The sequence below is a fragment of the Lontra canadensis genome, unplaced genomic scaffold, assembly GCF_010015895.1.
Source record: "Lontra canadensis isolate GAN:19392208 unplaced genomic scaffold, GSC_riverotter_1.0 scaffold44, whole genome shotgun sequence".
In the NCBI taxonomy this organism is placed as follows: Eukaryota; Metazoa; Chordata; class Mammalia; order Carnivora; family Mustelidae; genus Lontra; species Lontra canadensis.
In genome coordinates, this window is record NW_022631038.1 from 611,445 (window position 1) to 631,599 (window position 20,155).

The 20,155-nt window shown below is 62.7% G+C and overlaps 1 protein-coding gene across 6 annotated transcripts in view; it reads right to left on the reverse strand.

Annotated features, from left to right (window-relative positions):
- The window catches only part of NFATC1 (nuclear factor of activated T cells 1), a 95,438-nt gene that overhangs the window by 43,966 nt on the left and 31,317 nt on the right, over positions 1-20,155 (reverse strand). For all 6 annotated transcript variants that reach the window (XM_032872189.1, XM_032872191.1, XM_032872190.1 and 3 more), the window contains exons 4-6: positions 9,544-9,746; positions 8,807-8,979; positions 7,110-7,250 (exon numbers count right to left, since the gene is read on the reverse strand). In XM_032872189.1, coding sequence (XP_032728080.1) covers positions 7,110-7,250; positions 8,807-8,979; positions 9,544-9,746 — 517 coding nt within the window. The remainder of the gene's footprint in view (positions 1-7,109; positions 7,251-8,806; positions 8,980-9,543; positions 9,747-20,155) is intronic.

Genomic DNA, 20,155 nt, shown 5'->3' on the forward strand with positions numbered 1-20,155 from the left:
GCTCTGTCACGGGAGTGTGAGGCCAGGAGAGACGCCAGGACCCAGGCACTCGTGCCCACCCCCTCCACCCTTGCGGTCCCTATGCCGGGGAGTGTGGGCCAAACGGCCTGGGCCTGTGACACCTCTGCATGTCCTGGGAGCAGAGCTCTTCTAACGAGTGAGGGCCCAGGACCCACAGTCCAGCCTCTGCTCACAGGAGCTCCCGGCTAAATGAGAAAATCCCTTTTGTGACAACTTCTCGCCACATCAGGATACAGAAATACAAAACATGGTATTTTTATCCTTACCCCAGCGGCCGTTTGCATGCTTAAAAAAAGTAAAAAGCCTCCCAACCGGCCTTGAAAGGCTCAGTGTCCTGCAGGCCCAGGCCAGGGAGGGAGGGAGCCCCGAGAAGCCCGCTGGCGGGAATGTCAGCAAACCACGTTCTTGGCCTTTGGAAACCCTCTACTGCCGGCCAACTGTGTGGGGACTGGCTGGGTAGCTAATCTGAATGAGCAGGGGTCCGTCTCCTGCCAAGGTGTCCCCTCTCCCCATCTTCTATCAACTCTGTCCCCAGTGAACAATGACAGCGAAACATACTTAGTTTCTGCTCCTGCTCTGTTTCCAAAGAAGAGATGTATGTGCCTCACAGACCCTAAATTATATAAACGAAGTAGACAAAATCTGTTTGTGCCTGACAGTGCGGGCGGGCAGGGGTGGAGGGTGGAGACAGAGGGAGGAAATGTGAGTCACCCAGAGCCCGGAGCAGGGTCAGCCTGCCAGGACCACACTAGCCTCTCGGGACGCCCGAGGTCCCAGCACGTATTACCCACCAGATGAACCCACTCAGTGATAAAATGCAGACTGGCAGCCCAAGGGGTCAGCGTCCACATCTACTCCAGCAAAACAGAATCGGAAACAAAACCACCCGGGCCGCTCTCCACGGCACCAAGACTTGCACGAAGCCGCTCACTTCCCGGAGGGCAGAAGCACCCCCGAACCCTGGCTCCCGGAGCTGACGGACGACCACGAGCCGGGGGAGCTGGCGATGCAGCCCTGCGTGTGGACCAGACAAGCCGTCCGGGCCACACAGGCCAGATGGCCTCGGGCTCGAGGGCAGGGGCCCCGCCCACCACTGGTCGAAGGAAATCGAAGTTGTTCTTCCTGTAAGCAAGTCCCTCCTGTTTGGTGCCTCTTAGAACAACTTTAGAGAAACAGAACTTTCGGCGTTACGGCCTCAATGGCGGGGGCAGCCCTGGCCGCTGCTGGCTCTCATCTGTCAGTGGAAAGCGCGGCTCGGGTTTCCCTGAGGAAATCCCAGGAGTGTCTGGGCCTCCTGGTGAGGGCCACAGCCAGCATGCAGGGGTAGGAGGGAAACCGAGGCCCACGAGGGGCAGGGAGAGGGCGTTTGGCAGCAAAGGGGCCCCACACCCACCATCTGCCCTCCAGGAGGGGTCAGAGCGGACCCGGCCTTCCTGTGAGCACGTCTCACAAGCTCATCCACATGGTGAAGTTGTTGGCATCCCTGTGGGCCGCAGCCCGCGCACCAGCAGAGCCCCTCCTGGGCCTGTGGGTGCCCGTCCTCGTCAGAGTGTCGGCCCAGGGCCCACAAGCCACGCGGGCCCCTGTGCACGCCACGTTCAGCTTCCCCAATGCCAACCCTGCCAGGCGCCCGCCCACGCACCATCAGCACCGCGGCCGATCACCAGCTTCGGAAAGGCCCCGCTCAGGGGCTGCTTGTCCGCACTTTCCTGCCCACCTGAGGCCTGGGAAGAAGTCCTGGGCACCGGCCCTATAGGCCCCGACTCTGTATCTGCAGTTGAGACACAGCGCACGGGGACTGCCACGTGGCCCGTTCTTACTGAGGGTCCTACCTGAGCTGCCGTCCACTTACGCAGACACAGAAACCTGTACAAACTGTCCAAGGCCATTCAATGTGGCTCATCACCATGGACTCGAGGCAATCACAAAACTGCTTCCCACGTGCACCAGCGCCACAGGGATGTGGCTGCTGGTCTCCCCAGGAGCTGGTGGTACCCGGGGCCCGACGTCCAGCCTCTGGGCATCCAGTCTCTGGGCCAAGCAAAGCCTCAGCCTCTGTGGGGACGGGAAGGGCCAGCCCCAAACAAGCTTGGAGCTCCGGCCCTATCTAGAGCTCCCAGCGTCTTCGGTAGGAAACTGTGCGCAAGCCCAGAAGTAAAACTATTCGGAATCATTAGGGAATTCCCTTCAGCGTGAGTCATCGGAAAGGCTTCCCCGCCACACCCGCCACCGGGAGGATTCCACGCTGGGCTGCGGCTGCCTCCAGCCCAGCTCTTAGTCACACAGCTCCCGGGCAGGCTCTGGGCCCAACAGGGCCACGCTTGGGGGCCCCCACTCTCCGTGCAAGCATCGGTGGTCTCCTGGACACGGTGACTCCAGCCCCCGGCGAGAGGACTGGCTTCCTACCGAGTCACAGCACCCGCCGAAGGGGTTTGCCGGTCGCGCAGCCGACAGGCAGGACAGAGACAGCAGAGGAGGATCGGACAGAAGCACACGGCCATGTGGCGGGACGCACTCCGGTTGTGGTCTCCTCCCCACCTGTCTGCGGGCCCCGGACAGGCCACACGCTGTCACCAGCTGCAGGCGGTCAGGCAAAGGGAGAGGCACAAACGGGGCCCCTCCACACTCCCGTGGGGCCACGGAGGAGACAACTCTAGGGCTGTTCTGGTCAGGTGGGTCCTACCCGGGGGAGGGACGCCCCCACATTCATGCCCCTTAATCTCCGAAACTCCCTGAGCCACAGACTCAGGCCCCCCAGCGCCGCTCAGAGCAGCCCGTTTCCTGTAGAAGATGCTCCCGAGCAAGAAAGAGACGTGGCTCAGCCCGGCCAGACCCCGCACGGCCGTACACGGCAGTCCTCAGCCGGACCCCGTGCCCGGGCCACACCAGGAAGGGCACACGTATCCACACGGAAGCCTGTGGACCAGTGTGGGGCACACCACAGCCAAGAGGTGGGCGCAGGTCCCGTCCACACTGCAAGTGCATAGGACCACACGGTCCGTCCACACGAGGGAACACGACCGGCCGCAGGAGGGACGAAGTCCCACGCACACCCCTGCCCGGGGCACCTGAGATGCTCTCGGGGCAGCCACTGGATCCCGCGGGACCCACAGCGCGGTTTCCAGGAGCTGTCCCAACTGGTGGAGCCACACGGACAGACGCGGCTCGAAGCTGCCAGGCGGGGAGGATGGGGTGGACAGGGCATGAGTGGGATGGCCGCCCGGCTCCGAAGGGACCAACGGCCCCTGAACCTTAAACGTCTGAGCTGCATAGTATGTGAGTTTAATCTCAACAGTGACACAAAACCTAAGTTCTCCAACCCACGTGTCCGTAGCCTGGAGACAGGGGCAAGGGGTAGCCTGTGTGACCTTGTCCAGCAGTGACCTCTCTACACCCACCCTCTCCCGCGCCTCTTCCCCTTCCCAGTGGGTGCGAGAGGGTGGGATCTGGAACAGAAAACCCTCACCGCTGGGGTGGGACCCGCACCTGCTTTCTGGATGTCCCCTCGGTGCTGACCCGGGAGGACCCGGGCGTGGCTGGGGGACAAACCACAAGGAAAGACTGGCCACCAGCCCAGAGAAAAGAAATTTCGGGGACAAGCATCTCCCAGCAACGGTGCAAGGCCTGACTCAGGAAGCCCCACAGGGGCCTGCAGAAAGGCCCTCCTGTCCACGCTGGGTCCTCCACACATCCCCCAGCGTGGGACCCCATTCCCCAGGAAGCACCGGGACCCAAGGTCACGCTGAACCCTCAGGGGCCGCCCCTGTCCCTCAAACGGAGGGTCCGGAGAGCATTTTGGGAGCACAGGACAGCCCAATGAGGGGCTGGAATTCCCACCGGGCTGGGCTGAGGCCACACCTCCCCAGGGGGCACCAGATGATCCTGGGGCATCAGTAAGCTGGGAAGGAGCGGGGGTGGGGGCTCGGCGACACACGCTGACCCCACAGGGCCTCTGTATGGCACCCCCTGCCACCAACCTGCCGGTTGGGCTGCTCCCGAGACACCTTAGAATACCCCGGAGTTCCCGGCTGTGGGGCAGCGTCGGGTCCAAGGCCACAGAATGAGAAGAAGCCTCGTCCGGACCACACACTGGCTTGCTGCCCCCTTCCACTTCCTGGAAACAAGCACGGCTTCTAGCACCGCTGGTCCCGCATGTGGTCCCAGGTGACGCCATCCAAGAAGCACCAGCTGCCTCCACCCTGCGTGGCCAGGCCCCGGAGGAACGTCCCTGCCGCCGACGAAGCCTGCGGGCCGCCCGAAAACGCTGCCCACGGACATCGCCTCAGGGCACACGACGCGGGAGGGCCAGGCGCAGCGGCTGTCCTTGCGGACCCCCCCGCAACCATGCCAGGGACCTCCGTGCCACGTGAGGACCTGCACGTGTGGGACCCGCTTCCCCCGCCGGCCGTGTCCGTGTCCACAGACCTCCAGAAACCTCTCAGAGCCCGCGAGCCAGGGAAGTGGGACCCGTGGCCACGGCCCCGGATCAGGCTGGGACGGCAGGTATGGGCAGCCACCGGGCTGCCACTGTGTCTTCGCTGCCAGACCACCACCGGGTGACCACAGCCCGAAGCCCCGCCCACCATGCCCAGGCCGGAGCAGAGAGATTACAGAGCACGTGGGGCTCCTGTACACACCGTCCCTGCCACACGATGTGGCCGCACCCCCGCAGCAACAGAGGGGTCCTCACACAGATGCAGACTGTACCAATCCGTTCACACACGGCCCGACACACACACACCCGCTCTCACTCACTTCACCTGTCTCGCAAGGTCCCCACAGTCCCTCCTCCCCCTGAGCTGGCCCATGGGGACTCACCAACGCCCACCAGAGAAGCCAGGGCTGCCACCTATGAGGACACTGAACCGGGCTCTCAGCGCAGGTGCCAGGCATCCTCCTTCTCCCACCCGCTCCCCCCAGGAGGGCAGGCGCACCGGCCACGGGAGCGCAGCAGGTGTGGCCAGGCCCCCCGGCGGGAAGAACCGCTAACTGCAGCCCTCACCAAGTCGCAGGCCACGAGTGCGTGAGTCCGGAGCGACGGCAGGGAGGCCCGGACACGGGGTGGTGGGTGCCCCCGAGACACCCAGAGCAGCCCGAGGGACGGGGACCACGTGGGCCTTTCTGGTGGGACTTCCGGTCAGGGCTTCCGTGAAGAGGGTCTCCCTGCTCACATTCTGGCCTTGGCGCCAAACGGTGGTTTAAAGACGGACTTCTGCAACGGACCGATGACCTCATCTAAAGCCTACAGGACGACTATGACCAAAGTGACTACAGCGGTTTCTCCAAAAAACTGACTAGGAAATGCCTCGTGACGGTTACAGGGTGCAGCGGGACGCATCAGTTAGAGCAGAGTGACACTGTGCCAGGATCATGGCGGACATGGGGTCCCTTCTTTTGGAAACAGGATGTGTGTGTGTGTGTGTGTGTGTGTGTGCCAACCACCTCATTTAAACACAAACACACCCCAGCAACAGCATCCCGACGTGTAACCACGGCGTTCACACTCACTTGCGACAGGCACAGCCTGCGACCACATCGCCACACATGCCCGCGTCTCGTCAGCCGTGCACGGGGCTCAGGGCTGCTGCAGGAGGGGGGCCGGAGGGCCCCCAGAGGAGGATGGCGCCGGGCACGCACCCGTGGACTAAGTCCCCACACCTCGGGCTCGCGGCCAACCTCTGCATGGCACCACCAGGCCACGGAGCAAAGGTCTGGGACTGAGTGGGCCAGCTGGGCTGGGAGAGCCCACCCAGCAGAAGGAGCCCCACGGCTCCCACAGAGCGGGAGCATCCAGGAGGCACCCAGAGTCCCAACGCAGGGCCAAGACGATGCCCGGTCAGGGAAGACAGGGAAGGAAGCCGCGGACACTCCCCCTTCATGCCACAGCCTGAAAAGCAGCGACTTGGGCCACGTCCCGGCACATCGCCTTGCTGCGTGGCCGGCAGAGCACTGCCTTGCGGCCCCTCCCCCCCCACACTTATTCACACGTTGAAAGCTCAAAAGGTTAAATCTTTCAAAATTAGGCTCCTTCAAAGAAGAATGCTGCAGTAACACAAATTCTCCTGCTCATTATGCTTGGTGGGTTTTCCCTGTAATTCGCGTTTTCCAGTCGTGCGTGTGATCACACAGCCCGGGTGTGCGGAGCGCACAGGACTTTCAAGTCCCTTTTGATGGACGCACTTAAGCTTCCCGCTCTCGGCACAAAATCAAGACCCTGTTGTGGAGGCTGAACCCCGCCGTGGTCTCCAGTGGTGAGCGTGGCTCCTGCACCCGTGCCCTCCATTAATGGGGAGGAGGAAACGCAGGGCTGCGATCGGGGGCAGGGCCTCATGCCTGCGGGCCACACTCAGCAGGGACCTGGCTCGAGATCAAAGCCGCGGAGAGCTTCGGGGAGAGCCGAGACCCGCACACACTGTCGCCCGCCCTAGTCTGCTACGCACGCGAGTTCCCGCTGGCCTCTCCCCGGATGGGTCGGGCGTCCCAAGGGGTGGGAGGCTGCGTGCACAGCCGGGGCTATCACCCAAACATCAGAGAAGAGAGACCGTCCACCTCGCCCATGCAGCAGCCCGGCTGTACCACTGAGCACCCAGGTCTACACCTGCACTGAGAGTCCCGGGGGCCATGGGCCACGGAGGACAGCAGCACCCGTTCTGCATCCTGGGGCAGCACCAAGAAGGGGGCCAGAAAGACGCCAAGGGCAGTGGGGAGGCCTCCAGTCCAAGTGCGGGTCCACCGCCTACCACAGCCGCTCTGCATGCACACACCTGCCACCAAGAAGGCTGTGGTCCAGAGTGGCAAGAAGCCCTCATCTACACAGAGCAGAATGGCGCTGTCCAACTCAGCCCACGTAGTGGCCGTGAGCAGGGGCTGCTCAGAGCCAAGAAGCATACATCCGTCCAGTCTGGGCAAAGGGCAAGGGGCCATGGGCAGCCAGCGGTGGCAGGCCTGGAAGCATGGCAGAGCCAGAGGGTTTGCTCCCACTACCCAGCACGTGTAGACCCAGCGAGCGGCCTTGCTCTGCCTCTAGGAACTGACCCCCTCACCTCCCAAAGCAGCAAGCACGCCCCGGTCTGTTGGTAAGGAAGTACCTGGAGCTTTCTCCACGAAGATGACTTTGGAGTCTTGCAGGAAGTTGTGGCCGGACAGGACCATCTTCTTCCCACCAAGGACAGGGCAGCTGGCCGCGCTCTGTTTCTCCACGAGGGGCAGCTCCTGGGCCGAGCGCTGGGCTGCGTGGGGTCAGAACAGGGAGAGTGAGCATGTGTCCCCGGCCCCACCTCATGCCGTGACCTGAGACAGCACCCCAGGGTCGTCCGGTCTGTCAGAAACAGGCACCTCCCAGCAGCATCTCGGGCTCTGCTGGGGGGCACGACGCGTACATGGACAGCCTCCAGCACGAGATGCGGGTTCGTGGCACCACGCGGACATGAGCACAGCAGACAGACGTCTGATCTGTGCTGGCGGGAACGTCAAGTCACGAGGGCGTGAGCAGAGGTGCAGGTCTGGGCATGAACAGGCCACCCCAGGGGGGACCCTCGGCCTCTAGGGTGACACGGGTGCTCCTTGCGGACGGGATACACAGCTCCAGGTAAGAAGCGCCCATCAGGACGCTGCGTCCACGGGCTCTTGCAGCTGGGAGCCATGGTGAGGCCAGGCCGCGGGCCCTGTGGAAACTGGGGGTGGGGTCTCGGGACCCTGGGTCCTGTCCATGGAGCCACGGGACCAGAGGGTCTGGGACAAGGCCAGCAGCCGTGAGGTAGCAAGGCACGGAACGCAGGGAAGTGGGGTCACCTGGGGAGGACGGGGCACCGTGAGGCCATCAACCCAAAGTTCCCATGGCCAGCTACACATACACGGTTCTCACCCAGCCGGTGGGTCTGCAGGGAGGAGGCCGAGCCTCAGGCATGTGCAGTGGCCTGTGGCAGAGCCCTGGGCCATGCTGAGGCGTGGGGACGGGTGTCTGTGGGGCTCCACGTCGGGGCCACGGGACAGACACTGCGGGGAAGGAGTCCTAGGCTCTGAGGTAAGTCAGACGGTCAGGTCAGAGGTGAGCGAACCAAACCCAGCCCTTCCACTGAGACAAGGGACAGCGAGCCGCGGGGGCAGCCACACCCTACGAGGGAAGGAAGAGGGGTTGCCGGATAGGAGACACTCAGACCGTGGCCAGGGGGAGGGTGGGCCAGCCACACTTCCTACAAGAACACAGAGAGACCTCCGGGGCGTCCCGCTCAAGGCCTGGGCACGGGCACTTGTGAGACCTCCACCAACAGCCTCACGGGCGGACAAAAGTCAGCACAGTCACGCCCCGGGGACACTGAGTCCTTGCCGCGGCCACGGCCCCACAGGAGCAGAGCGCTCGAGCTTGAGGCCGGACGCCCCTGAATCACACGCACGACGAGAGAAGAGACAAGCAGGGGCTGGGAGGGAAGGTGAGTGAGTCACACACGAGCTGCGAGCTTAGATCCGCGCAGCCCCACGGACTGGACGCCAGGATCCCGCCGGGTTTCTGAAATGGGAGGGATTAGCTCACGGGTGACAAGTGCAAGATTCTGGGCATTTTGGAACAAGCTCCCCTCTTTTCCCCGCAGGTGCCAGGAGCAGGGGGCCCTGCCACACACAGAGCCTGTGAACCCGAACCCAGCACGGCGAGCTTTCGGGGGCTGCTGCCACGGGCAAGGGACAAGAGTGATGCACACGTGAGGACAGCTCACAAGTCTCCATGCACAAGGACAGGAAAGGTGCCACAAATCAGAGTGTGGGACACGGGGCTGGCTCCGATACTCACAGCACTCGATGGGGTTCGAGGCCACTTGCAGGGACAGCGTCCGGCCGCTGGGCTGCGGGATGTGGACCCGGAAGACCAGCCTGACCCTGGTGTTCTTCCTCCCGATGTCCGTCTCCCCTTTCCGCAGCTCGATGTCTGAGTTTCTGAGCTTCAGGATCCCAGCACAGTCCACACTACTCGGAACAAGGGTCCACACCTGCCCTTCAGTCCCTGACTGCCACACAGGGCGTCTCCGCTCCGCCCCAAGCCGAGCCCACCGGGCCCACGCGACGGCGCGCCCAGGAGACGGCTCGCTCCTCACACCCTGCGAGCGGAGCGTGGGGCACCCGACAGTCGTCGGGAGGAGGGGAGGAGGCCGCGGGTACGGACCTCTTAAGGCCAGTCGTCAGCCCAGAGACGGCTTCCTTGGAGCCACGAGGGCAGTCCAAACGCACGTCGACGATGACAGAGCCCCCCAGAGAGAACTCTGCACCCCACCCTCCATCAGTGTCGCTGTGCGGTCACCCCCGGACTCAGAAAGGACCCGGTGTCGTGTTCAGGAGGTGAACGCAGGCACAAGGGGGACTGGCCACAGGGATCGAGCTGCTCAAGTGCCACGTGCCCAGAGGCAGAGGCCCTACGAAAACCCGCCCCCTACGGATCTGTGGCTTCCACAGGTGTGGAGCCCAGGCCAGAGCTGGGGGAGGTCCCGCGGCCCAGCGCCCGCCCCGAGCGCCCCGGCCACGCGCACAGCTCACATGGCTCGCATGTTGTTCTCGGGCAGCAGCGGGATCTCCAGGACTTTGGTGTTGGAGAGAATGGCTTCGTGACTGGTGGTGGAGACGGTCTTGCCCGTGATCCGGTGGACCTGGTAGAAGGCGTGGGGTCTCAGTAGGCGGTCGTCGGCCGTCCCGATGAACAGCTGTAGTGTGAGCGGCTCGTTTTCCAAGTAGCCGTGAAGCTGGCGAGAGAAGGAGAAGCCTCCGTACGCGTGCCGGCCCACGGCTCCAAGCCCGCCTGGCGTGCGCCAGCAGAGGCTGATTCACGGGGAAAACGCGCAGCAGGTGCTGGGCGCGAAGTACCCCCGCGGCCCGGTCCCCGTCTGCGTCTCTGTGACAGACTCCTAGTCCCATGCTGGCTGGGAGCACTCCTGTCGCCTCCGTTCCAACACGCGCGCCCACGTGTGCAACACGTGCATCGCACGCTCACCCAGTGCCCCATGGACCCACGTGTCACACACACGTGCACATCTTGCACACGCGCCATGCCACCACTGTGAGCCGCACCCAGGGCACCGAGGTGGTGATGTGTGGCTGGGCTCGGCTCCTCCCGCCTCCCCCAAAGCCTCTACCTCCTCCCTGGGCGTGCCTCCCTGGCACCTTGTGACAACACCGTCCACTCTCTCCCTGGCACTCTCTCCCCGCTGAAAGGACCGCGTCCGGCAGGCGCTACCCACGAACCCAGGGCCACACCAAGCCGTTCGCAACTCTTTCCCTAAACAATTCAGACGGGCCGGGCAGGGCAAGGTCCCCCTTCTCACTCTCAAACCGTCCTAACAGCAAAGAGGAGGCGTGCAGAAAGCCATAAACACTCGGACCCTTGATCTCCCAGCTCAGGGCCTGTCCCCTCCAGGGGCAGGTGACAGCCACATGCAGCACCATACCCGCCAGCCCGCGCCCCCGGAGCACCACCCAGAGCCTAGGATGGGCCCCGAAACCCAACACTTCTTCACTTCTACTTTCTGTTTGACAACAGGCGGTCGTTCAAACACCACAGTCCGACGCGCCGAGCAACATTCTGCCATGAGGACGGCATCTGGGTAGGAATGCCACCAGTGCCAGCAGGAGGCCACGGCCGCCCGCCCGCAGCCAGAGTGTGCTCTCCGAGGAGCTACAGAAGGATGACCCTTGATGCGGACACACATCCTCGCCATCCCACCCACTGGCCACGGTTGCAAGGGCTGGACACCGCATGACCCCCCACAGCAGCCTCCTCCGTGCCCCAGGCAGGTAAGATGCAGGCGGCGGGGCCGGGAGGCACAGGGACACCCACGTAGACACCCAGGCTCTGCCTCTGTGCTGCAAGGAGGCCGCCCCAGGGTCACCTCACCCACCCGGGGTCGCCTCATCCACCCCGAGGACACAGGTACAGGGTCACAAGGACCTGCTGGTCAATGCAGGCCCAGACCATGATGGTGGGGCAGGCAGCCCCGTGCCCTCGGGGGGCCAGTGCAGGCAGCAAACACCAACGGGAACGGATGGACGGCGTCCCCAGGAGCGTGGCAGCTGGGAGGGCACGAGGCAAAGGCCGTGATGGGGTGTCACAGGGAGACACGGAGCTCTGACATGAACACAGACAGAGGGTTGCTCCACAGGCAGGAGGGCTGTGAGGAGGCGTCCAGAGCCAACCCTCGCACACGCGTCTCCAGGCAGCTGGGTTTGTGCAGGTTGGTAAACTCCCGTTCACGTCCCCACCTGAGAACCACAGACTTCGGAAACAGGAGCGACAGCCCAGATGGATGCGGGGCGAGGGCCGCTCTCCGCTGTCCTTCCGGGCACAGCGGCAGCTTCCAGTAGGTGCAGGCCGGCTGCTCGCAGTCAGTCATTGCCGAGCACCAGGTGCTGGTCAGCGAGACGCCACGGGAACTCAAAAGGCCCATGCGCTGAGCACTCCCTTCCGAAGGCTCCTGGCTGCACCCCTCACGTGGCCCCCGGCCGCAGAAGGAACCCGCTCTGTCCTGAGTCGCGGGTGTGCGCTTGCCGGCGGCTGGGAGGAGGGAAGAAGGTAGGCTCCTCCCCAGCGTCGGGCAGCAAACGTCTTGCTTCCTGGAAAGCGCAGGTGTCCACGTGCCAAGTGCATGCACGTCGATTTTCACGTGGGCCGAGAGCCGACGCCTCTGCAGGGTGCCCTGGCGTGGGGAGGAGGACACAGCCACGCCGGGCCCTGCTGCCCGGGGCCGAGTGAGACCAGCTCCAGTGTGTCGCGACATGTGTCCCAAGCACGTGAATGTCTTCGTCTTCAACCCGACTCGGAACCTTCAACAGAAACGCTTCCGATGTCAGAGTGCCGGTCGAGAACGGAAACCGAGCCCCAGCATCTGTTAACCCAAGGAACACGCCTGCTGCTCCAAGTGTGACTCAAGTCAGCGCGAGCCTTTAATCAAAGCCAGGCCGGGAAGAGACTCGCTCACTTACTGTTTGAGTCAGTTAGAAAATGAGCCCCTTACAAGCTCCCACGAGAGCATCTGCACCATGACAGGCTGTCCACGGCGCAAATCCACGCAGTCAGCAACCTGAGTGCCAGGGCCCGGCCTGCCACCCACCAGGACAGAGAACTGGGTGCTTGTGCGTGAGGTCCCGGGAAGGGGCTGAGGGTCGGGGCATCCCGTGTGCTCAAGTCACAGGTATGGTGCGAGAGACCCTGACATCACCTGGGCAACCTCCGAAGATGGGTGCTCAGTGCAGGAGGGGGCACAGCTGGGGACGCAGAAGTGTTCCCAAGTGTCCCACTCACACAGCACACACCTGTACACTCACACGTGCAAACACACAACAGACATACACACTCAGACCTCAAGTGCACACAGATACACTCAGACTCCACGTGCTCACATGCACACTCGGACCCCACACATGCACACTCAGACCCCCCCACTCAGACCACACACGCACATGCACACCCAGACCCCACATGCTCACACACTCAGACCCCACACATGCAGAGACCCCCCACACGCACGCACGCTCAGACCCCACATGCACACACACAGCAAACACCTGTGCACTCACATTCAATATACAGCAGGCGCGACTCGTATGCACACACACGGGCGTGCGTGTACTCACACTGAAACCCCATGGGCATGTGCACACACCCCCACACTCATGTCTGAGCCTTCTAGACACACCATGGAGCACTGTGCTCGGTCGGGAAGTCGGGGAAAGACACACGCGTTGGTCATGCTGTTTGCAGCATTTTCTGCCTGTAACAGGCTCCACGCATCTGTGGACGTGGTCTCGTCCACGTGGCTTTGCCACATTAACACAGAGTCCTTTCCATCCAGACCCACAGGTGTCTGACCGACACAGACTCCACGTGTGTGCAGGCGTGTGCCCGCGGCAGGGTCTCCGCGGGGGCCCGGGCGTGCCGCAACCATGTGTTCGGCAGGTGGAGAGGCCACAGGACAGCTTCTCTCAGCCCTGCACACGCATGCGCCATCCCGTGACCCCGTGCACATGAGTCCCTCACTGACCACGGAGAGCCCACACACAGTGCCCGTTTCAACGGGTTCTCGCGGGGGCTGCTTCCGTCCCACAGAAACAAAACGCGTCTCCTCTCCCAGCTGAGACGCTTTCTTCCCACGTGAACACACAAGTGTGCCCAGGAATGGTGCTGGGCAGGGTCGGAGCCAAGACCAGCTTGTCCACTGCCCGACTCCCCGCAGCCTCACTGGGGAGGGCCCTCAGCCTTTTGTCCACTGGACGAGCTCAGAGAACTTAATGCCGAGCTGGACTCAAATCAGTGTTTCTGTAAGAGGAAACACAAAAGTAAAATCAGAGCCTGATTAAGGCACGATTTCGGCCACTCACTCTTCCGTTCCACAACGTCTAACACAATAAGACGTAAATGAGTCTTCGGGCAACACGGTTTCTCGTGTGGCTGAGGTGTGTTCCAGACCGTGAGGAGGCGGCCCTGCTGCAGTCACACGCTTTGGAAATGACAGCCTCCACGTCCCCCGGGACCGCGTGTGGCGCCTCTGGTAGCCGGCGGGATGCGGCGGATTCCGGGTACAGCTCGTCCTTTTAAAAACATGCCATTTCAGTGAAAATGGGCATATTTAAGTTTTATCCTGGGAGATAAACATCTATTATTTAAAACACGAAGTTCATTTTCAGGAAAGTCATTTGAATACCTCACACGTTCCCCACCTGGCTTCCTGCCTCTGGCACGTTTAGTGTCTGTCAAAACAATATTTATACAATTACCTGTCACAACAATGACCTCTCTTTGCTTCAACTAAACTAAACAAAACGCAGGATTCCGCTTCCAAGGGGTAAGAACCGCTAAGTCTTCCACACGTGAAAATGCCTGTTTTTAGGTCTGGTGCTGAACTCAGCACTTACGGGGAGGTGACAGGGGAGTGACAAGTGGGCCAAGTCCTCTGGACGAGGGCGGCTGGCGCACGTGCGGCTGGCGGGGTGTGGGGACACGGCCAGCTCAAGGTCACTGCCCACTGCTCGCGGGCCATCCGTTCACAGGGAAATTGTGCATTTCACACCGTGTGAAGTTCGTGTCTTCCCACAAGGCCCAAACGAGCCGCGCGGAGAGGGAAGTGTAGCTCAACAACGTGTTTTCAATGCCAAACTTGCAGTGACCACAGGGACTTGCAAACCCGAGTAGCGTGAGTGCTGCTGCCATAGCAGGTCCCAAATCCTCACGGGGCAGAGAGGCCGCGCCCATGCCTACGAGGGGTCCCGCTCCCAGAAGGGTCTCCTACACCCTCATGTGCTCCCTCCCAAAGAAGGAGAGTGGCCTGGTCTCCGGACGAGGAGAGGACGGCGCTACGGCCGCAGGACTGGGGACGCTGTCTGTGTGGCTGTGGCCTGTGGATCAGCTGTCACGCCAACTCGCGCCTGTCACACCGCGGTACACAAACGTACAACATGTCGCCAGACGCCGACCCGCTGCCCTTGATCCATCTGAGAACACAGACACGACAGGGCCACGCGGGCCTTCACGGGTCACGCCCCCAGGCACCTGCCAGTAACCGTGTGGGCCTTCACTGGGGGCTCCGGGCTCCGTTGCTGAGCAGTGAGTGTGCCAGAGGCCCTGCTTCGTGACAATGCCGTGGCCACGCCGCCCGGTAAGGACACTCAGGACGACCTCGGGAAGCCGGCCACGCTGTGTGCGTGCGTGTGCACGCGGGCCTGTGCGAGACAGCATGCGAGCAGATACGGACAGAGGTGCAGGTGTGCGTCTCACTGGACGCGGGCAGAGAGGCCACTGGCACGTGGCCCGTGGTCAGGACGCAGCTCCTGGGCAGGCGGGCACTGGGAGAACCAGGCAGGCCGAGGACACGGGCACCAGCTTCAGGCCTCGCCCCCAAAGCACCTGCAGGAAATCCCAACGGTGTCTGCGGAGCAGAGATCCAGGCCCCACGAGACACCACGCCAGTCATTTTCAACAGCGTCACTGAGCTGACATTTTCCGTGGCAGAAAATCCACCGGTTTTGCACCGTGGAACTTGCAATGTGACGTCTCTCCTGTAAGCGACCTGTGGGACCGCAGGACAGCAGGACCGCAGGACAGCAGGCTTGTTTTCCAGGTGAACGTCAGCGTCGTGCTGTCGTCTCAGGAAGGTGAAGGGAGATTCAGTCACGGGAGGACCGTGTGCTGCCTTAGCTCTGCCGGCGTCCGGGAGCCACTGCTCACGGGTGGCCCTGAGTGAGGACACACAGCGCATCATCCCCACAAGTCCCAGCTTCTCCGAGGCAGGAACGTCTGGAGAGCCTCCATCACCCGTGACGGCAGTCCACACGCCTGCGGGGCCGTCTGTGCAGCCGACCTGCCTGGACCGGTGCCCTGTGCCGGCAGCCAGCCAAGCCCTGGCCAGGCAGGTCCAGCAGCCCATCTGTCCCACACCCGGACCCTGCTCTCTCTCAAAGGCGAGACTCCCACAAGGCCAGCACCGGCCCCTCAGCCGGCCGGAGCTAGGTCCAAGTGACCAAGAGTCACGACAGAGTGGGTCATGGCTCCCTCTTGAGGGACACAGAAGACAGGAAGGTGTCGCTGTCCTCAGAGCATCAGATGGCAGCGATGGCAAGTCTAGCGGTTGCCATGACAGCAGCCGTCCCATTGGAGAAGGACGAAGGATGGCCTCGTGTTCAACCAAAGCAGAAGGGGGACCTCAGGACGGGTCCAGCGTCTGTCCCGAGCCCTGAGCCTCTCTGACAGACTGCAGAGGCTGCCCTGGCTGCCCTGGGCCCCACGGCCTCAATGGCTTCGGTCTCTGTCCAAGTCTCTGTCCCCCCTCTTCTCAGGCTGCACCCAGAGTGTCTCTGAGAGGTGGTCCGGGCTGTGGTCAGCAGAACCCCACGTGGGAGAGTGTGGACGGGGGACCAGCCGCGTCGCAGTAAGGCTAAGCACACCGTCCTCACGGCCACACTTCGCTGACACTGGACACCGGAGCACAAGCTGAGTATCCACCGCAGGGGAAGTAGCTCACACGCCCCGATGGAGGCCCTAGAACACCGGAGCCCAGGCGTAGCCTCCAGAAGGGAGGAGATAAATGACCTCGATGTGGAAGCCCCGTACCCTATGTCACGGCCAGAGAGCAAGGAGAGTGACACCGCGCCCTCCACATGCACACACGTGCACACACGTGCACATGCGCGAAGTACACAAATGCTCACTTGTGTGCACACTTGCCTGTGTGCGCAGGTGTGTGCCTGTGTGTGCACATGTGTTCTGCAGGTGTGTGTGCACACGTGTGTGTGAGCATGGCTGTGTGCCTGTGGGGGTGTGCGTGTGCATGATGGCGGTACGTGTGTGTGTGCCTCTGGGTGTGCGTGTGCGCGTGTGTGAGCACGCGTGTGCGCACTCGTGTGCATGGGGGTGCACTACAGCCAGCGGTACCGAGGTTACACGGTCTCACTGAAGCGGAGAATCCCTCCCGGGAGCAAAGGGTCTGAGGAAGGTCCTAGGCCAGGTTCGCCCTCGGGTGACAGCAGGTTTGTGCGGCACACGTCGCCTTTGCGCCACGGGTCTGAACTGCACTTAGTCACGGACGACAAACGGCTCCAGGGGGTTACACGCTGCTCCTTTCAGGAAAACGAGCTCATTTCTAGAGTTTCCTGCATTTTGACACACAGAATTTTTCTTCTGAATAGTAAAAAGTAAACCATCACCCAGTAAGTGGGTAAGGGTCAGTCGTGTAAGTGTTTGGGAAGCACAGATGTCCAGAGGCTGCCCCTCGGGACCACCCGCCAGGCCCACGCGTAGCACGGGGACACGGTCTGCCTCTGGGCTTAAACTCGCTTCGCCAACAGGCAGCTCGAGTTAACGAGGGACGTGAAACTTGTCAAGGACTTTAACAGTCAACTGTCCACTCAGCCAGTGGATTTTATCTCACTCGACGCGGGACGCCCATCTCGAACAAAACACGGACAGAGCAGAGGCGGCCAAGAGGCTCAGGGCTCGACCGTCCCATGGCCACACCTGCTGCCGTGTGCGGCGCCCGGGCCCAAGCACCGTCGGCGTGTCCGCTCTCGCTGCCGGACGTGCCGTGTCGGGGAGGCTCCAGTGGGGCTGGCGTCACACGTCTCCAGCTGCCCCCGCGGTCCGGGACCGGAGGAAGGTCCGTGGGTGCTGAGAGCAGGTGCACAGCGTTGGGCGGCTCTGCGGTTGGGAGGCTGGAGCCAGCCTGGTTTCTGGTCATGACCGAGGGCAATGGAGGCCCCGTCCTTGCCCACGACTCAGCCCCACAGACGCCTGCCGGCAAACTTACCCGAACGCGTGAGTCCTGGGGCTCCAAGAGCCGGATGGCCTCCTTCTCTGGCCCTGGCAAAGCAAACCTGCCAGGACGCGGAATCTCACGTTCCCAGGGGTCATGGACCCAGTGCACGTGGCTCAGGGGCCCGGGAGAGCCCCTGCTTGCCCCCTTCATCGTCGAGACCGCAGACCTACGCCCACCGACGAGCGGAGCCAGACGACAGGTGGAAGGGCTCACACGCACAGAGCAGACGATGGCGGCGGAGCGCGGTCAGTGCGCACGAGCCCTTCCCTCTGCGGCCTCTGCCCCTCAACCAGCACATGTCTGTGCATCAGGGACGGGTCAGGCTCTGACCCAGTGTGGCCCTGCCCTCCGAGCGCAGGGAAATGGGCAGGAGCCCCCAGTGCCAGAGCAGCCATGCCACGGCAGTGCCCTAAGGGTCTTCGTGGAGGGCTTCCGGCCACAGGCCACGAGGGCAGAGCGGAGACTCTACAGACTGGCTCCACTGAAGCAGAGGGCGACGGGCAGAGGCCAGATGGGGGAAGGGACGCTGCGGGGCACCACTAGCCGCGGCCACGGCAGGACAGCTCCCTGCGGGCAACAGACACTTGGACCCGCTGCCCGCTGGCTCATGGCGCACAGGGGTCCCGGCCCACAGCAGGAGCAAAGCTCCCAGACCAACCCCACGGGCTGCCCAGCCCGACCCCTGCAGGCTGACCCTGCGCACGGACGGCGCATCTTCAGATGTGCCCACGGAGCTGGTGTGCGGGGCTCTGCGGACGATGTGGGGACCACACAGACATGCGTGGAAGCCACGGAAAAGAAGTTACATTAACTTCAGAGCAAAGAACGTTCTGCATGGAGACCCTACATTTAGCATTGATAATTAAAAACGTGCTGAGAAGCCCCGACTTTCTGCTGAGAAAAAAAATGATCTAGAAACAGTGCCGAAGGGCCCCAGAAACCATGAGGAAACTAAGGTGAACCACAGCCGCAAACACACCTTCGGTGATTCCAGACCCCAGAGCAACCCGGGAGCCTGGCCGCAGGGGAGAGGCAGCAAACTTCTAGAAACACCTATCCTCGAGGAAAGCCCCCTCCACCATGTGGCAGGTGTGACTCAGCACAGGTGTGGGGCTCCCACAGGGACACATCCAGGGCTCCCAGGAGCTCCCGGGACCTGCCCCCAGAGACCTGGACACACGGGAATGCCCAGTCCCACGAGGTGGTGTCCCTACAGAGGTCACTCACCCGATGCCCAAATCCTCCCACCCACTTGCCACACAGACGTGCACGGTACGTGGGCTTGCACGGTGGAGAGCACCCATCACGCAGCCCTGGTCGCACAAAGCTTGCGTCTGTTACCTCCCCTGATCTCCTTCCGCCCAGGGACCCGCACACGGGTTCAGTCAGAGTCCCCTGAGGCTGTGTTCCCGGACCCTCTTCTTCCTCAGGGCAGTGCCTAGGAGTCCTGGCAGGACAACACTTGGTCAGTTTAACTGTTACTACGGTACGAGGAGGAGGTGTGAACAGAGCGGCAGCTGCAGGTGAACCTTCCAGAAGCCATGCCCGGCCTTGGTGTTAGCTGTCAGTGACCCAGGGGACCGTGGAGGCAGGGCCCCAGCACAAAGGCTGACGGCAGTGGCATGCAGGCAGCACGGTGGGACGTCGGCATGTGGCCCGGCTTGCACCTCTCTGGCAGCCAGTGCCACGGGGGCTGGTCAAGGCATGATTGTGCGTCCCGCCTCGGCACAGACGGGCCCAGGGGCAGGCCGAGCGGTGTCTGTGCTGACAAAGAGCAGGGTGCTCCGTCACAGACAAGAGCCCAACGTCCTCCCGGAGGACGGGGGCCCAGGGGGAGCCCAGCGCGACAAGATCACCCCCACTGGTGCTCAGCAGCGCAGGAAGGAAGCGTCCTTCGTCTGGAGACTCCCCCTCGAAGACATGACAGCCTTCAGAAGGCACAGCCAGACAAAGGGTGAAAACCCGAGCGCCTGGACAGGGGGTCACCGTCCCCAGCCCATGTCGGCTCCCAGGATCCACGTGCAGGAGACGGCGCCCAAAGAGCTGTCGCCCACGGCCCGTACAACATCTCCCTGCCTTTCTGCAAGCACGAGGCCTCCCCACGCCGGCCTGTACTCAGCGAGGCCCTGGGGGGACGACACCCAGCGTTTCCTTCTCAACGAGAGAGCTCTGCTCACAGGCCAAACACCGGGCTATGCCGGGCACCTGCGCGGAGGGCCAGCCGGCGGGAAGGAGGCCCAGCCTCGGAGCCCATGGGACAGAGACTTCCCAGCCGGTCTGGCCCTGTGGGCCCCGGCCCTGTGGCTCAGCGCCCCTGGAGAGGGACAGCTGGGGGCGTGGGTTTCCCCACTCTGATGTTTTTATTAAGGACGCTTGCTTTTCACCACTGTCCCAGTGGAACCGCCTGACGCCCCCGTCCCGCCCGCACCTGACCTGACGTTTCGCACGCTTGGCCACAGTGAGCACGGACACCCGCCTGTGCGTGGAAAACGGTCCCTTCGAGGATGGCTCAGGAACCCGCCAGTGCTAATTAGAACACCGGGCACGATCACGGGCCAGCGGCAGAGCTTCTGAGCCTGGAACCACCTTATTCTGAAGTCTGGACAGCCCTGAACGAGGAGGCTGGAGCCTCGAATCAGAGGGTTGCTGGCGGCGTCCACTGCTTCGCAACTCAAGAACTTTACTCCCAAAGGGGGCATCTGGGGCCATGAGGAAAACCTGAGCCACACTTCCACCAGCTCCGCTAAATGACGAAACGTACACAGTTGTTTAAAACCCACAGTTAGGGACCTGCTTGAGGTCACCACCGCTGCCACGTGTCCACAGACAGCAACGCGACCCCGCGTGTTCCCGCA